This window comes from Papio anubis, chromosome 6, assembly GCF_008728515.1.
Source record: "Papio anubis isolate 15944 chromosome 6, Panubis1.0, whole genome shotgun sequence".
Taxonomy (NCBI): Eukaryota; Metazoa; Chordata; class Mammalia; order Primates; family Cercopithecidae; genus Papio; species Papio anubis.
In genome coordinates, this window is record NC_044981.1 from 108159417 (window position 1) to 108178656 (window position 19240).

General features: G+C 41.8%; 1 protein-coding gene across 9 annotated transcripts in view; it reads left to right on the forward strand.

Annotated features, from left to right (window-relative positions):
- The window catches only part of IPCEF1 (interaction protein for cytohesin exchange factors 1), a 206431-nt gene extending 187913 nt beyond the window's left edge, over nt 1-18518 (forward strand). For all 9 annotated transcript variants that reach the window (XM_021937717.2, XM_021937715.2, XM_021937716.2 and 6 more), the window contains 2 exons: nt 4858-5051; nt 13014-18518. In XM_021937717.2, coding sequence (XP_021793409.2) covers nt 4858-5051; nt 13014-13226 — 407 coding nt within the window. In that variant the 3' untranslated portion in view covers nt 13227-18518. The remainder of the gene's footprint in view (nt 1-4857; nt 5052-13013) is intronic.
- Nucleotides 18519-19240: the final 722 nt, after the last annotated feature.

The window sequence follows — 19240 nt, forward strand, 5'->3', positions numbered from 1 at the left end:
CTACTTCTGTCAACTCGTCAAACTCATTCTCCACCCAGTTTTGTTCCCTTGCTGGTGAGGAGTTGTGTTCCTTTGGAGGAGAAGAGGCGCTCTGGTTTTTGGAATTTTCAGCCTTTCCACTCTGGTTTCTCCCCATCTTTGTGGTTTCATCTACCTTTGGTCTTTGATGTTCGTGACATATGGATGGGGTTTTGGTGTGGTTGTCCTTTCTGATGATGTTGATGTTATTCTTTTCTGTTTGTTAGTTTTCCTTGTAACAGATAGGTCCCTTAGCTGCAGGTCTGTTGGAGTTTGCCCTTGGGTGCACTCCAGACCCTGTTTGCCTGGGTATCACCAGCGGAGGCTGCAAAACAGCAAGTATTGCTGCCTGATCCTTCCTCTGGAAGCTTCGTCCCCGAGGGGCACCCACTTGTATGAGGTGTCTGTCAGCCCCTTCTGGGAGGCGAGGCTCCAGTCAGGCTACATGGGGGTCAGGGACCTACTTGAGGAGGTGGTCTGTCCGTTATCAGAGCTCAAATGCCGTGCTGGGGGAACCACTGCTCTCTTCAGAGCTGTCAGGCAAGGACATTTAAGTCTGCAGAAGTTGTCTGCTGCCTTTTGTTCAGATTTGGCCTGCCCCCAGAGGTGGAATCTAGAGAGGCAGTAGGCCTTGCTGAGTTGCAGTGGGCTCCACCCAGTTCAAGCTTCCCTGCTGCTTTGTTTACAGTGTGAGCATAGAACCGCCTACTCAAGCCTCAGCAATGGTGAACGCCCCTACCCCTGCCAAGCTCCAGCATCCCAGGATGATATCAGATTGCTGTGCTAGCAGTGAGCAAGGCTCCATGGGTGTGGGACCCGCTGAGCCAGGCATGGGAGGGAATCTCCTGGTCTGCTGGTTGTGAAGACCAGGGGAAAAGCGCAGTATTTGGGTAGAAGTGTACCGTTTCTCCAGGTACAGTTACTCATGGCTTCCCTTGGCTAGGAAAGGGAAATCCCCCAACCCCTTGCACTTCCCGGGTGAGGCGACGCCCCACCCTGCTTCAGCTCGCTTTCCATGGGCTGCATCCACTGTCCAACCAGTCCCAATGAGGCGAACCAGGTACCTCAGTTGGAAATGCAGAAATCACCTGTCTTCTGCATTGATTTCACTGGGAGCTGTAGACCGGAGCGGTTCCTATTTAGCCATCTTGGAAGCAATGATAATCATTGTTACTGTGACATAATTACAAACGAATTGTTTTAGTCAAAACTATTTTTTTTTTCTTTTAGTGGCTCAATTGGTAAGTTGTTTTCTATCACAGTCTTTAGTAGCACAATGTAGCTACTTGGTGAACACAGAGAAATGTAAAGAAACCGTTCTATTTATCTTTGTCATACTCTTGTTCGGTTTGCTTGTTGATGTTTTTTTTGTTTTGTTTTGTTTTGGTTTTTTTCAAGACAGAGTTTCACTCTGTCACCCAAGGCTGGAGTGCAGTGGTGCAATCTCGGCTCACTGCAACCTCACTTCTGGGGTTCAAGCAAGTCTCCTGCCTCAGCCTCCGGAGTAGCTGGGATTACAGGCATCTATCACCATGCCCAGCTAATTTTTTCTTTTTAAGTAGAGACAGGGTTTTGCCATGTTGGCCAGGCTGGTCTCGAACTCCTGACCTCAAGTGATCCACCCACCTTGGCCTCCCAAAGTGCTAGGATTACAGGTGTGAGCCACCATGCCCAGCCAACATATATTCCTTAACTCAAAAATACTGTGGTATTGAAAGCTATGTGTTTTTGCTTTAATCTAAGTAGAATTCTACCTTGTTAGCTGTATTTTTTTTTTAAAGGACATGTAAAATAACTATGTGTCTTAAAACTGAAAACTCCAAGTCCTCAATCCTAATGCCCCCCTTTAGGAGTCAGATTTCTTTTCACTTAACTTCCTTAAGACTTTCCAGTGTCTCCAGTTTGACCCCAGAACTGTGGCCACGCTTAGTATTTCTGCTATGTAGCATCAGCTCTCATGACAATCTCATAAATGACTACTTTTTTATAGCTTTATTGAGATATATCTCACATATCATAACATTCACACGTGAAAGTGTACAGGTCATTGGTTTTTAGTATATTTGGAGTTGTGCAACTGTCATCACAATCTAATTTTGGAACATTTCAGCCTCACGAAAAGAAATTCCTGCACATTAACTACCATTCCCCATTCCTGCTTGTCCCCTCCCAGACCCCAGGCAATTATTGTTCTAGTTTCTGTCTCTGTGGGTTCATCTAATCTGGACATTTCATATAAATGGAATCACACAATATGTGGTTGTTTGTGACTGGCTTCTTTTACTTAGCAAAATGTTTTCAGGGTTCACCCATGTTGAAGTATTGTGGACAATTGAGTACTTTATTTATTTTAATTATTGAATACTATTCTGTCACGTGCAGATGCCACATTTTATTTATCCTTTCATTAGCTGATGAACATTTAAGCTCTTCTCACGTTTAGTCTGTTATGAATAATGCTGTTGTGAACAATGTACAATTTTTGTGTGAATATATGTTTTCAATTCTCTTGGGTATTTATGTTGGAGTGGAATTGCTGGGGCACATGCTAAACTCCATGTTTAGCACTTTGAGAAATGGACAAACTATTTTCTAAAGTGGTAACTCAATTAGCTGAGCATGGTGGCATGCACCTGTAGTCCCAGCTATTTGGGAGGCTGAGGCAGGAGAATCTAGTGAGTCCAAGGGTTCAAGCCTGCAATGAGCTATGCTTATGCCACTGCTCTCCAGCCCAGGTGACACACCAAGACCCTGTCTTTAAAAACTAAACAATAAAATAAAATAAAATAAAATAAAAGTAGCAGCTCTGTTTTACATTCCCACTAGCAATATATGAGGATTCCAATTTACCCACATCCTCACCCACACTTACTGTTTGTCTTTTTAATTGTAGCCACCCTGGGGTTGAAGGGACATCTCATGGTGGTTTTGGTTTGCATTTCCCTCATGACTGATGATATTGAACATCTTTTCATGTGCTTATTGACAAAAGCCCACTTTTGATGTGTGCACATGGCCTGAGCCAAAAATCTTGTTGTCTTCCGATGTAGTTTTGAGTATTTTCTTCCCTTTTGTGAGACGATTTGGTTGAGAATAAAGAGACTGTGCTGACGAACACTTTAACTCAGCTATGAAGTTAAACAGAAAGTTTGCTTTCTGTTTTATGAAAGAGTATTGGTGACTTTCTGGGATGGATGGGGGGCAACTAATTCTTGTGTAAAGATTTCTAATCATAGAGGAGTAAACTCTAAGGTACGTGAAGTTTGCTTGGTTTTGATGCTCCTAGGTTACCATTATATGCTTTTCTCTACCCAGTGGAGAGGCTGTTTTTCCATTTCCTCTAATGCCATACTTTCTATAGAGTCCTCTTTCAGGCTGGTTCTTTGGACAGGAAGTGAAACATACAAACATTAAGGAATATGTGGTGGAAAAAGAAATCTCATTGTATTTCTTTCCCAAGCTTATTTTCCGGGAATAAAGGAATAACAGACTAACATTTTTAGTGAGAAATTACAGCAACATCAAAAGATGAAGACTTTCTTTGAATAACCTCTGTATCATTTGAGGCCCATCCAGGTGCATATGATTGAAAAGCAAACCCGGGGTAGCTTAACATGGGTAACATATTAACTCCCATAGGCTGAGAGGGCTCCAATGGTATCATCCAATCTGTGTGTCAGAATTTTGGCTCCCATGTCATTATTCTTGGGATGCTTCCTAGAAGCTTCCAGCTCACACTATCACAACATTCAGCTTAAGAAAAAAGAGACATTACTTATCTGATAACTCCGAAGTCTTGGAACTGAGTCTCCTTGGCCCCAGATGGCCTGACCAGAGACACATGTTTATCTCTGAATCAGTGACTGTGGCCAGAATGAGAATGGTGGAGCTGCCATTGGCCTCATCTAGTCCACATGGTTCCCAGTAGTTCCTATGGTGGAGTGGCTTCACTGCAGTCATGTGGGCCGAGGCTGGCAAAGTGTGGTTAGGAAGCGAGACGGAGTCTGTGTGGCAAGATGAGGAATGATCACTTTCTACTCAAAACCACAGACCACAGACAGGTTTCTTCTCTCCAAGGGTAGTTCTGGGAAGGACATTAAGCAATCATCTAGGGCAGTAGTTCTCAAACTTTAGCATGGGTATCGTTTACTAGGGCTTATTTGTCCCACGCTCTGTATTTTAGAAGCAGATATTTTTCTACTTGCATGGGTTTAAAGATGGAGATGAATTTTGCCTCAGGATGAATCACTACCCCACTGAGTTTCACCAGTACCTGGTTTAGATTTTATATATATATATATATTTTTTTTTTTTCCACTTTTTTGATTTTTATTTATTTATTTATTTTGTGACAGAGTCTCACTCTGTAGCCCAAGCTAGAGTGCAGTGGTGTGATCTCGGCTCACTGCAACCTCCACCTCCTGGGCTCAAGTGATTCTCATGTCTCAGTCTCCCAAGTAGCTGGGACGACAGGCACACACCACCACGCCCAGCTATTTTTTTTGTATTTTAGTAGACACGGGTTTTACCGTGTTGCCAAGGGTGGTCTCAAACTCCTGAGTTCAGGTGATCTGAACCATTTGAAGACAGGAGAGAGGCTTGGAATAACTCCTTCCCTGGTGCCTTCACAGGGAACATGACTCTGCAATAATAAAGTATCACAAACTGGGTGGCTTAGACAGCAAACATTTATTGTCTTTCAGTTCTGGAGAGAAGTCGGAGATGAGGGTGCCAGCAGGGCCATGCCTTAGGACCACAGTATTGAATGTTCTCTCTCTGATTTTTTTTTACTGGGTTAATTGTTATTGCTTTCTTTCTTTCTTTCTTTTTTTCAAATAGAAGAGATAAAAGTGTCCGAAGATGACGAAATGGAGAAGCTGTACAAATCGTTAGAGCAAGCTAGTCTATCTCCTCTTGGGGACCGGCGGCCTTCGACTAAAAAGGAGTTGAGAAAATCCTTTGTTAAGCGGTGTAAAAATCCATCTATAAACGAGAAACTCCACAAAATCCGAACATTGAATAGCACATTAAAGGTAACAAAATTTCAAATTGTGGATGAACTCTATGGATGTGGGGCAAGGAATGGCTAGTTCTGCAAAGAGATTCTTGCTAATCACAGCGTGTTTGTGTGGGTGCAAGGAAGGGCCGTAAAAGTAAATATAATCTTTATAGGGTAAGATGACCTTGACATTCTTAAAACACTAGGACATTCACACGGTAGCGCCCAAGGCAGTTTTTCACAATAGGCCTTGATTTTTGCATTCACTCTGGTATAAAATTTCAAATTTTAAACTTCTAGACAACAAGGACCATGCATAATTTTTTTGGTAACCCTTATACTTAGCACAGTACCTGGTTCAATAAATGTTGATGAGAGACAGAGACCATCAACTGGTGAGACTAAACAGTCGTATAAATAAGATCTTGAGTTTTCATCTGATTCATGCAAGGTGCCATTCTTCAGGACTACATCCAGAAGAAAATGTCGACTTCAGCTGCATCAAAGATGTAGTGATTGTCAGCTGTGGGCATTGCAGCCAAGGAGCACCGTGAGAGCCCGACAGTGGGAAGTACACACTCTGTGGTAATAGACCAGCAGATGTTTTCACAATGGGAATAAGGGACAGTGTACAGGAAGTACTGAAGCTATTTTCAGGGCCTCTCTGAGCTGAAATGGTTCTTCATAACAAAAGTGTCCTGCTTTCACATTTAGATTATAGCATGAACAGGTGGAGGCTAGGATACTTTGTCGAATAGTCCTGATTTAGCAGACGATTTATCTGAAAAGCTTTGATAAAATCTGTAAGTGAATTTTGTTTTGTCTATGGCCTTTGGCATTAAGAACTTGAGTCATTTTCCAGGAAGAAAAGTCAGCAATTGAAAGGACAAGGCTACAAAGGCAGGCTGAGTGGCTCTTAGTCAGGCGTCCCAGTTAGTCAGTAGAACATCTGAACACCCTAAAAGGCTGCAAAAATGAGGCTGGAATGGAAAAAGAAAAATGAATTTTAATTATACGAAGAGAATACAAATGCAGAGAAATTCACTCTTATTTAATATTAACATTTTTATTGATAATAAAAGATATCACTGGCCGCCATTTCACAGTATGTACAAAGCTGATGAATATGTTTGATTATTCAATGTAATATGTCATCGTGTATTGAGATTTTACTGTCTTCTTTGTCTGTGATAGCTGATATGAGTGAGTAAAGTTTTCACTGAGCAAGTGTTTCCTGACTCTTACTATGTACCAGCCACTATTCTAGGTGACTGGGACCACTGAATGGACTCTACTGGGTGTAGAAACAGAGGAAAACAAATACATGATTGAAATGAAGTGCAAAAATACTACGATTGAGATGTGCTCAGGGTGCTTTGGTGGCCTGAGGGGGAAAGTGACTTACTGGGGGCATTAGAAACACTGTCACGAAGTCCATGAGTCAGGAAGAAATGAATAACAAGAGAAGGACATTCAAGGAAGTGGAACGTCTGTCAACGGATAATAAGCTGTCGTCCATGTTGGGAGAAGCAGGAAGTAGAGGCCAAGGAGAGCATGTGCAGTTTGAGTCATTAGTAGAAGGAAAAAGGCTGTGGCCTCAGGCCTTCCACAGGGCAGCAGACTCAGGATTTTAGATCTTTACAGGCACCATGCCCTCACCTGGCCACTGTGGGGCCAAGTTTGTGAAAAGAGTTAGTGTTACCATTCACTATGGGTCTCTGTGACCTTGTGCTCTCCATGCAGTATGACCATGTCACTGGTGAATTCAGCAGCTTTTGCTTTTCTGTCAGTGTATCAGTTATCTAGTGCTAGGTAACAAATTAGCCCAAAGCTTAGCAACTTCCAACAATCAGCATTTATTATTTCAAAGTGTCTGTGGCCAGGAATCTGGGTGTGGCTTGGTGAAACGCCTCTGCCCCCAGGTCTCTCACAAGGCTGTGATCAGGGTGTCAGGTGGGGCTGCATTCATTCCTCCATGGAGAGGGATCAGTTTCTAAACCCTTGCACGTAGTCATTGGCAGGATTCAGCTCCTTTCAGGTTGTTGGACTGAGGGTCTCAGTTGCTTTCTGGCTGTTGGCCAGAGGCTACCCTCAGTTCCTTGCCATGTGGGCTTCTCCATAGGGCAAGTCACAACTTGGAAACTGGCTTCTTTCAGAGCAAGCAACACAGTGAGAGTAAGTGAGTGAGATGGGTTATAACCTAGTGGCAGTAATGACATCACATTACTTTTGCAGCATTCTATTCAGTAGAAGCAAGTCATTAGGTCATCTCATCTTCAGGGAGGAGATTACACAAGGCCTTGAATACCAGGAAGCAGAGAAGATTAGGGGCCCGCTCAGGGCTGCCTGCCCCACCCAGCTGGGGAACTGCTCTCTCTGGACATTTGTGGGAAGCAGCTCTTTCCATAGATCCCTTAGGCTTCCCCAAAGTGTAGTGCTGGGGGCTGATGAAATACAACACGACCCATGTCATGCAGTCCTATTAACCTCAGGAAGTAAGAGGATATGCTGATGTGGAAATTGGTCTTGCTGAAGAAGCCAAACAAAAGCAAAGCACATCAACCTATTCAAAGGAGAGAGAGAGAACTTGGTACATGTGTGCATGTTCATATTGGAAGGGTATAATAATTATTTCTAATTGTTTTTAAAATTCAAAGCAGTCAAGAGAGTGGTTGCCTTTGAGGAAGAGGAGAGGATGGGACTGAGAGGGGATGTGAATGGAGCTTCTGAGTGCTGGCTGCGGGTCCTTCTGTGACCTCGATAGTAGTTGTATGGAAGTGTTTATTTTGTGATAATTCTTTAAGCACATTTTTTCTATTTGTGCACTTCTCTCTGAGTATTATATATTGCACAGAGAATATATCACACACAGAGGAAATGGTTATTTTTTAAAAGCTTCAAAGTAGGAGTGTGGACAAGCAAAGACAACAGATTTCATGCAGAAACAAGGAAACTGTTTTAACAATCATGTTTATATTTGCCATAGGCGCATTCCGTAAATCAGAAAAATCCCTGCACTGGGATAGTGCTGGAATGAACGCACTTCAGGGAAATTCTTCTAGGAAGTTGAGCAAACTTCCAAGTTGACCTTGAGCAAAAGTTGATCGTATTATGTTGTACACGAAATACAGATATTTAGGAATTTCTAACAGCTCACAGTTCACTGACTTTTGGCTAAGCCTCTTTTTATTTTAAAATAAATTATTAATGGAATGATTAATGGGTCCAACGGAAACTCTCTCTGAGTGACTCTGACCTATGTCACAAGAGCGGTGAACCTCCTCTTCCCATAGCTGCTCTGGTAGAACACATTTCCAAAGCTTAGGTCTTGAGTCAAGCCACGCACTGACTATTTGGAGTAAAAACTGAAAGTACAGCATTCTCTCTTTCATGCTATTTTTGGAGTCCCTGCCAAACCTTGCTTGCCTGCCAGAAAGCAGAGCGGATGTTGTGAAAGCAGTTCAAAGCCCTCCCAAAGCCTCCTGCGCCATCCAGGAGAAGCTGGGCTGCTGGACGAGGCCCAGCCCCAGGGTGCCCGGTGTAGGAAGGAGCGTGGAAGGTTCTGTTGTTGTCATTAATTTCCTTCTTCTGTATTATTGTCTACATTTTTTTTTCTTTCATCCGTGAAAGAACTAACACAGATTTGAGCCAAATGGTAAAAAATGTGAACTGCTGAGAGCCAAAAGCCACATGAGAAGTGTCAGCTTAATGCCCAAAATTGAAGAGACCCTTTTCTAAAAATTTTATTAGATGTAAAAGAAGGGTTAATTCATGTTTGCTTTTTCAAAGTCAATTTCCCTGATTTTTATTAACCTTCAAAGATCTTATTTAGTTTTTTAATATAAAAAATTAGGATCTTCCTCTGAAGCAGATGTCTAAATTTCTTTAGAACAAAATAAAACTCTTTAAATAACTTTACATTAATAGCACTATGGTGATAGCAGAGGAAGAAAGCTTTTTTTTTTTTTTGGAAAAGTTGTTTTGGAAGCGTAGATATTGAAAACTCAGAGAGAAGAAATATGCTCTTTTGGCCCTGTCTAACTTTCTATAAACAATCCCTCTGCTTTCCTACTGCACCATTTTTTCTCCATTTTGGAAGGAAGGTTTCATATCTTTATCCATCTATATGTCTATCTTCTGTCTGTCTCTATCTATCTATCTATCTATCTATCTATCTATCGGCCTATCTATCTATCTATCTATCCAGCTATTGATCTATAAATCTATCTATATCTACTTTATTTGTTTAATGGAAAGGATTTCCTCAGACTCCAAATAGGGTCCAGAATGCAAAAGAGAATAAAAAGCAAATGGGTAATTCATTTATTCATTTATTTCTTATTTTATATATTCATTTTTTCAACAAGTATTCGGCGGATGTCTACATGTGTCAGTCATTCTTTCAGGCACTTGGGGCTATATAGCAGTGGGCATATGAGACAAAAGGCCTGCCTTCAGGAAGCTTATGTTTTACTAGGAGAATAAACAAGCATAATTGACTATTAAGTTTTATAATATAATAAGTGATGATAGATTTGATAAAGAATAGAAAAGAGAGGGGATATAAAATATTGAGGAATTGATATTTAAATAGGAAAGACGTGAAAGGCCTCCTTGAAAGACATAATTGGTATAAAATCTGAAAAAGGAAAAGGAATGAGGCTTGAGGTTTTCTGAGGCCAAAAATGCAAACACCTTGGGGCAGGAGTGTGCCTAGGGCATTTAAGGAAGAGCAGGGAGGTCAGGGTAGCTGTGATGTAGTGGGGATGGAGCATGGGGAGAGTAGCAGTGTGCCAGGGACACGGGGATTCGAGCCACTGAGGACCTCATTGCCATTGCAAACACCAGCTTCTACTTGGAGTAAGACAGTGACCCTCTGGAAGGTTCTGAACAGAGGGATGGCATGCTTTGTGTCATGTTTGAAGGTAGAATCATCAGGCTTTGCTGGTGGATTGGGTGTGATAGAAGGAGTCAAAAATGACTCCAGTGTTTGCCCTGAGCAGCTGGAAAGACAGAGTTACCATTAAGTGCTTTGTGGAAGACTACATTAGGAATAGGGTTTGATGTGTATTGGAAGTTAGTGGGTTGGGTGGGGATGAAGAGAATAAGAGGAACTTAGCTTTAGATATGTTATTTTTGAGATGCCTTTTAGGGGTTGATGTGGAACTGCTGAAGAGGAAGTTTAGACAAATGATGGTGGAGTCCAGGGGAGAAGTAAGGAGAGATATAAATTTGGGACCCTCAGCACATAGGAGAGTGGGAGAGATTACATGTGATTACCAAGAGCATGAACATAGATAGAGCAGAGAAGAGCATACAAGCTGGTGCTCTAGAACACTCCAGTGAGAAGAGGTGGCATGATGAGGAGGAACCAAAAACCAAGGTGAGAGTAAGTAGCAATTGTGGGACAAGAAAAATCAGGAGAATGTGTCACAGGAGCACAATGACAAAAGTGTTCAAGAAGGAGGAGTAGTCAATAGGTTTAGGTGCTGCTGATAAATAAGTTGAAGTTGGATCATTGGTTTAACATTGATTTAATGGATTATGGATTTAACAACATGGAGGTCACTGATGGTCTTCACAAGAGCAGTTTTGGTGAACGGTGGGGGCCAAAGCCTGGTGGGACTGAATCTATGAAGAATGGGCCATTGGAGACAGGGAGAAAGTGGAGCATTAGCTGGACAGGGATTTGGGGGCAGAGAGGAATTTTAAGATGGAAGAAATAACAGTGAACATGTATACCAGTGAAACTGCTGGAGGGGATCTGGGAAGTTGGTGAGTCACAGGAGAGAAGATAATTGCTGGGATGAATTTCTCGAGTAGGAGAGTTGGGGCCATTGTACCCAAGTGGACGGACTGGGCTTTGCTAGGAGCACAGATGCTCCGTCTTTGTGAGCAGGGCGGAAGGCAGCATATATTTGTATCCATGTAGTTCATGGGCAATAGGAACTTGGGAGAAGTGCTCTTCTGATGGCTTCCGTTTCCTCAAAAAAGAGACAGCAAGGCCATCAGCTGTGAGTGAGGATGAGAGAGGGGGTTTGAGATGAGAAGAGGTTTTGAAATAGTTATTTGGGAGACTGCCAGAAAAGGGATGTGAGAGTGTGATGACCGGAGAGTAGTGAAAATCTACTTGCTGGCAGTGGTTGTGAAGTTTTAGCTTCACACATGCTTTCCTGGGTATAGTCAAAAAGGGTGGTTCAATCACATGCATTAGTTGAATGTCCACATGGCACTTGGGATTGTGTTAGGTGCAGGGAATACAGGGATGAAGGAAATGTTTCTTGTCATCTTCTTTAAGCTTTAGAAGAGGGGCCATGACTTATCCGTAAATACCTAAATGTACATTGGTAAGTTCTCAGAGGGCTTCACTGGAAGGCACGAGAACATAAACACTTAAAAGCTCATCAGTCCAATTTTGGGGGTGCGGGGGAGGTTTCCTTTATAATGTGATGCCTCAGGTGAGTAAGATTTACGGGTTATGAGAAATTGGGTGGGCCAGGCGCAGTGGCTCACGCCTGTAATCCCAGCACTTTGGGAGGTTGAGGCGGGTGTATCACTTGAGGTCAGGATTTTGAGACCAGCCTGGCCAACATGGCAAAACCCTGTCTCTACTAAAAATAGAAAAATTAGCTGGGTGTGGTGGCGCATGCCTGTAATCCCAGCTACTCAGGAGGTTGAGGCAGGAGAATCGCTTGAACCTGGGAGGCGGAGGTTGCAGTGAGCTGAGATCAGGCCACTGCTCTCCAGCCTGGGCAACAGAGTGAGACTGTCTCAAAAAAAAAAAAAAAAAAAAAAGAAAAAGAAAAAAGAAAAAAGAAAAGAAAAGAATTGGGTAAAGAAAAATTGGAAAGTGTTCTCTGTAAAAGAAACTCTAGAAATTAGAGTTTATCAGGTGAAGAAAGGCAAGGAAGAGTCTCCATGTGGCACAACGACATGGAGGTGTGAGCTAGTGTTGTGTGGGTGAGAAAATGCACGCCAGTACATTAGACTGGAAAGTCAGAAGGAAGCAGAGTATCAACAAATGGTGCCAGTGCAGGTGAAGAGCCTTTGGTGTAAGGGGATCCATGAGGGGGACTCGGCATCTCGATTCCTCCCTGCTCTGCTAAGTGGAGGTGGAGTTGATGTGGGCACTGGAGGCAGTGGTCTTGCTCAGGAAGCTGTGTCAGCAGATCAGGTGTGATACACTGAACTGGATATCCACTCTTAGGACTATGGTCAGGGATAGAGAAAACAGGCATAGATTTGAGATACAATTGTCAGGGCTGAATATTTGTTTTTAATATGGAGGATGAACATCTTATTTTTACTCCATTCCTTGTCTATAGAAAACTCTAAGCTGAGCTAGACATTTCAGAAATGTGTGTCATTGGTTACAGAGGAGGCAGAGTGGAATAGCACCAATAGGTTGTTTATTAATATTATTGGAATACATACTGTTTTGATGGAAGGTTAGTAGCCTCTTCTTTGACTAGAAAGATAACCTGTGTATTTAGTCTGTGTATATTAATTAAATTAATGGGATTTATTAAAATAAAGATAATTTAATAAAATCTTAAAAGATATATTTTATGTTGCCTTATGTCCTAGGTAAAGTGTTACATTCCAATATTACTTAGCGAAGTTTGAATAGTCAATGAAATGCTAATACCTTCAGTGATAAGTTTTAGGAGGCATGAGTCCCACACCAAGGTAGAATTGTTACTGCGGTGTGGAATAATGGATTGATCAGGGAAAGGCACCATAGAAGACCTTTGCTATATGTCTAGCTCTTCCACCAACTCTTGGGTGGGATACTTCACTTCTTTGCGGCTAGCATATGCAAACAAATGTCATATTTGTTAGGCTTGATGCGGGAATTAGAATATGAATGTGCAAAAATGCTTTGGTAATTTTATGTGAATGTATATGTGTACTTGTAAAAGAGTTGGTAAAGATGGTTTATGTAAATTAAGACACTCTCAACATCCCCCCTTCCCCTTTTTTTCTACTCGCACAGTGTAAAGAACATGATCTGGCCATGATTAACCAGTTGCTGGATGACCCGAAGCTGACAGCCAGGAAATACAGAGAGTGGAAAGTCATGAACACTCTGCTGATCCAGGACATCTATCAGCAGCAGCGGGCTTCGCCTTCCCCTGATGACACTGATGACACCCCCCAGGAACTCAAGAAATCACCTTCTTCTCCCTGTGTTGAAAATTCCATTTGAGACACAAAGTCAGGGTTTTATCCTCTTATATTTTATCACGAGCAACTCTTCAAGATATTGCAAAAGCTTACATTTTTCCTTAAAAGGAAAACTGAATCCCAGTCCTTCAAGCATCAGTTTCCCATCTAAAGATGCACCTTACATGAAGATAATCACCAAATACACCAGGGCTGCTCATTCCAGTCGTAACGCATCCATTGAGACTGGAATGATTGAGTTCAGTTGAAAGGCGTTTTTTGTGTTCCTACTGGGAGCTCACGGTGATGCAGGGCTCTAGGAGGGATGTGAGAAATGTCTGTTCTGTTCCTTGCTCTCCAGAGAATGCTATGGACGAAAATCAAATTTTACCAGGAATAATTGTCCATGAAAACATTCTGTTTTTCAAAAGAAGAATGTACATATGCCACTTGGCTGGGAAGCTGTGTGGCCCAAATCACTTTTTGAGTGGAGGAATGTTTTCCATAGCAGTGACTGCAAGGACAAACGTGGTGTTGCAGGGCAAAAATTCCTTGCCTTTGGTATAGAATGGTGGTGCCTTTTCCACGTGTTGGGAAATACTTGATAGACAGTGGCGTGTGGGAGAGCTGAAGGAGGAGGCGTGTTCCATAGTCCACTCACTCAAAGGACAGCTTAGTGTTTTCACACTTTGTGCAGGTTAGGGGATCTGATTAATGTTTCCTTTCCTTACAACAGCTAGAGAAAACATCTCATCACAATTGGCGACCTCTACTCCCTTCGAACTTTCCTACTCAACGGTAGGAGATAGTAATATGTCCAGCAAAGAATGTCTACTGCTCTTGTCCTTGGCTGTGATCCCTATACATAGTGTGAATTTATATCCAGATTTCCCAGGATCAATATTGACAAGATGACTTTGGCATCTGAATTGTTTTAATATCTTTACTCAAAAAAAAAAACAAAAAAAAACAAAAAAACAAAAAAAACAAAAACAAAACAAAAACCCACGGAAACAACAAAGGAGTTAAACATGATGGTTTTATTTTTGTATGTTTATATGTCACTTGTGTGCTATGTGAATAGCTATCTATGTTTGTTATTTAAATATATTTATAGAAGTTCAAATTACTAGTGTTTTAAAAGATGATATACTATTATATATTGTGCTTAGTATATATTTGATGAGTCTAGACTTTTTTGCTTGAGAAAAATAGAAATACTGTTGATTCACTGGTGTTACGATGTTGCACTATAATGTCTGAGGAATGCTCAGGAAATCTTGTGGGGAAAAAATGGGGCATGCATTCATAATTTTTCTTTTTCTTCCCCACCCCAAACCCCATGAGCTCTTACATTTAGATTTCTATCTCTTGTCAGTCACTCTTTTAACCAGAAAAGGATTTTCATCTTAGATTATCCTTTCTATTAAATAAACTTTAAGCTTTGCGCCATTTATGCCTGCAAACCTTAGATCAAAGGCAACACAACTAATGTCATCTTTTCATTAAAGACTAATAGAAATTTGGAAATCATTGTGGTAAAGAGAGCTCATAGAGAAACAATATGAAAGTCTTCCCTTACTAATCACCATGAATATTTCTCATCATAGGAATAACCAGAACCCACCGAGTACCCATGTTGGCCCTGCCTACCCGTAACAAATTGTTGACATAACCTATTTTGTTTTATAGCTTCAAAGTGTGGCTTGACATTCAAACGGAAGAAACCACTTGAATTATATCTGCAAACAAAATGGAAATAGTTATTTCCCCAAGCTTTACTAAGAAGCCTTAATACTCTGTAAACAAACAAACAAACAAAGAAACAAAAAACAACCTTAGCATTAAGAAATAAAAATAAAAAACAAGAAGCTACTAGAAGCTTCTCTAAGATAAGAGGCCAGGCCAATCAGTTTGGCCCAGCAAACATGTGGGTACTTCTCCACCTAGGGAAGCTAGTGAAGATGAGTTTGACCTGTGGTGACCTGACGGAGGGAACATTCGGATCCTCAGATTGCACCCTGATGCCCTGGTCTGGGAGAGCAGTGCTTTAACCTTTTGGCCCTGGAAACTACTGATTCTTTCTGTGATTAGCAGATACTAGAAGGGAAATTATTTAGGATTGGCACTGTAAAGAGTATTGAAGGAACGGCAAATAACAATAGCAGAAATAACAGTGTGACACAAAGTACCTTTCCATTTATTTTTCTTTGGTTTGCAACACCAACCTGTAGACTTCCAGTTTTTCTTAAATTGAAGAGCTCCAGACACTTTTGAGCAGGGTTTGTGAATACCTTCGAATGCTTTCCTTTGGCTTCTCTTGAAGACATATTTCCCCAGCCTTTCAATGTAAACTCCTTTAGTACCATTCAAACTTAAAGGCAAAAAAGATCCCTGGGATTACATAGCCAAGGCTTAAAGTTATTTGTCAAAGATACGTCAAGAACGTTAGCCTAGAAGTTTTCGCTTTGCTAGTTAAAGCTGACTGCAGAGCTTCCCAAAGTGAAAGCAAAACTGAACTTCACAATTTTGCACCTGGCTTTCTGGAGCCCCATTGCCTGCTCATTCGTGTTTTTCCCCCTGTAAATTCTTTTGCTTTTGACCAGGTTGTACTCCAAAGTAGGGCTGCTTCTGTGAGTTCTCAGCCTAGACTGTGGACACTAAGACGTGGGTGGGGAGATAGACAGGAGTGAGAGGGAGAGTGGATGACACTTGCCATGACACTCAATGTAGGAAGGCTTCTCTCTCGGCCTCATGCCACTTTTCTGGTCCAAAGAATATTGGGAAAACTGGATTACTTTCAGCATATTTCTTGAGACTAGGTCATCTCTGAAATGCATGGCGTAGTTTCATGGAGTCCAAGGGCCAACTCCTATACCCAGTTCTACAGTGTCTGTGAACTGTGGAATGAGAGAGAAAACCATGGCTGCTCAGGAAGGAAGTGGAGAACCTCTCAGCACACGTAGATCCAAATCTGTGGCACCTGCTAAAGATTAGGATTTGGAGAGGACTCCTCTTTGGGGTTGTGAAGAGGACCTTTTCCCTCTATTGTTAGCGTGTAGATCCAGAACGGAGCCTGATGGGATGCCCTCACTGGTTAATATATTGCAAATAGACATGCTAGGCCCTGCATTGGAAGGGCCTCTGTTGCTTTAAAGAATTCTTAGCTTTGCCACAAGAGCTCAAATCTCAGAGTAGGATCAAAGGCCTAGAAAGACTCCTAAAGTATAGGATTACAAAGACTCCAGGAAGCGTAAGAAAGAGATTGTGTCTGGAGTCAGATTTCAATGTGAAACCCATGCCTTATATTTACACAGCACTTTGTAGTTTGCAAATGGGTGTGTTTTCAGCCCCCTCCCGCTGCCCCACGCTCTACGTGAGATGATTGTGGATTATTACAGTGAAGTGCCTGGCCCAGAGCCCCAAGTGGTAAAGCGGGAACTTGAGTCTCAGGACTCCCAGCGGCTCTCTGCCCTTTCCCTTCTCTCCGCCCCCCACCTTGCTTCACCTGTTACCTTGTTAAGTTGCTGTTGGCACACAACCCACTAGGAAACCAAGACGTTTGACTTGGAGTGTGTGTTTCACTGCACTGGGTTCAGCATAGGGCCGGCCCTGGTGGCTGTTAGGCTACATTCTCCGTTTGAAACCTAAGGGGCCCTCTGTGCTTGAGCACAGTCTCCTCCTAATGGCCCTGCCTCAACCTGCTGGCGGGCTGTCTGTGGATTGAGTTTTCACCTAATCATGCTGTGTTTCCTTTCCTTTCTTTCTGTACGTTAGACTACTTGGGAAGTGCTGTGAGATCCTTGGATGAAAAACATGTATTTAAAGAAATGGAGAGTGTTTATTTTGTTTGCTTTTTGAGGCATGTGCTGTCAGATGTCAGAGACCCCAGTTAGTGAATAGAGGTTGGTCCTTTGACCTTCTTCTCTTAATTGCTTTTCATGTAATCATGATAATTTACTCAGGTAGCACTGCAGTCACAAACAATGTCACAGAAACAGATTCAAAGAAAAAATGTTTTTAAGTCTTGAAAAGAAGTGCTATTCAAATTTAAGCCATGTTTAAATTCGTAGGTACATTATCTCTTAGTAAGAAAGACTTTTTTTTTTAGACGGAGTCTCACTCTATTGCCCAGGCTGGAGTGCAGTGGCGCAATCTCAGCTCACTGCAACCTCTGCCTCCCGGGTTCAAGTGATTCTCCTGTCTCAGCCTCCCGAGTAGCTGGGACTACGCCCAGCTAATTTTTATATTTTTAGTAGAGACCGGGGTTTACCATGTTGCCCTGGCTGGTTTCAAACTCCTGACTTCAGGTGATCCGCCTGCCTCTGCCTCCCAAAGTGCTAGGATTACGGGCGTGAGCCACCACCCTCGGCCGAAAGACAGTATTTTGATAGAGCCACATACATGATTTAATGAGTAATGTTAAGTACAGAAAAGCTGCCGTAGCCACATAAAGTTTTAGGGGGCATTTGTTCTTCAGTCTAACAAGAATATGATATCCGATTGTGGTTTTCCAATTTATTTATCTTCCAGTTTTTTTTGTATACCTCACAGGAGAAATCGAGTCCTAGAACTGGGAGATGACTGCCCTGCCCAGGGTTTTGTAATACATAGTTGAAAACAAAAGCCCCTGAAACTAAATGTTTGCAGCCTGTATGAAATGGACTGTGGAAGGCGGGTAATTTCTCCCCTCACAGAAAGCCACTCGTCTCCTTGAATGAGACACTGAGCACACATACGTTTCTCTGTGTCGTGGAGCCGGGAAACATTCCCTTGCCTCTTCAGCACATCTCAGTTCTTCCCCACATGACCCCAGAACCACTTAGAAAACATTGAAATGGATTCTTCATTGAAAGAAGCTTTATATTTCTCTTGCTGTAAGGATACTTAACTGCTCTGTATTTGACTTTTTTTTTTTTTTTTTAACCTTTAGCCCAAAAAGGAAGTGTGCCCCATGGAAACAGCAAATGCCGTAAAATAAAAACCAGGAGTTTTAATCGCCATATATTTTAATGTGCTTGCATGATGGGAATGTGACGTTTAGCACTGCATGGTGTTTGGGGGCAAGATATTAATGTGGAAATCTTAGCTTAAGTTTTTCTGTGCTCTCATCCTGTGTCAGCTACCCCTCTGAACTGAAAAAAGAGGCATGGCTCATTTCTCTCCTGCTTTATGTTTTTGAGGTTGACTTGTAAGATAAAAATAAAAATAAGAAAAACAATATATATCTAGTAAAATGACATGAAAAAAAGAGTTGAAATATACTACTGGTGTTCATTTTCTGTCCTGCAGTGTTGCCTTCTCAAAGAAATAAACATGTGGCTGGGAAGTGTTTAATGGCTGCGTTTTGATCGTCTACAAAGGCTACAGTGCCCTCTGGTGGCAGTCATCAAAATCGCTTCTAGACTCTAGACTTGTTTTTATTTTTAAATAGCAGATCTAATTATTTTGGAAATCTATTTAAACAATAACCGATGTGATCTTTTCCAGTGGTTCTCAAGTTACAGGTTTATTAATACAATGATATTTAGATTTTTCAAAAATTGCCTATGGACCACTAAATTTGACTTGCACATTATATTATTATTATTTCTAGGCACCCACATTTTGTTCAAAAAATTTAAAAAATTTGCATATTATAAAAGTTACAAACTGTGATGCACAAGCTCCTTAAAACATGTGAGATATTTATTTGAAAATGAACAAAGAAAATAATGAAATAGCCTAATATATTGCCTTTCTTTTGGATCCACTGATTAGAGGGAATCAGGCTGCATTTGAACTCATTCATGCTCCTTGACTGCTGTCTACACACACAGAGTTTTCATTTTGTTCCTCGTTCTCTCCCAGTTCTCACCTCACAAGCCAAGCTCACCTTCTGTTTCTTTGTCCTGCCACCACCAAATATTTCTAGGCTCCTACATGGAAGCAGTAAAAATTATTTTAGACCGGCCGGGCGCGGTGGCTCAAGCCTGTAATCCCAGCACTTTGGGAGGCCGAGACGGGCGGATCACGAGGTCAGGAGATCGAGACCATGCTGGCTAACACGGTGAAACC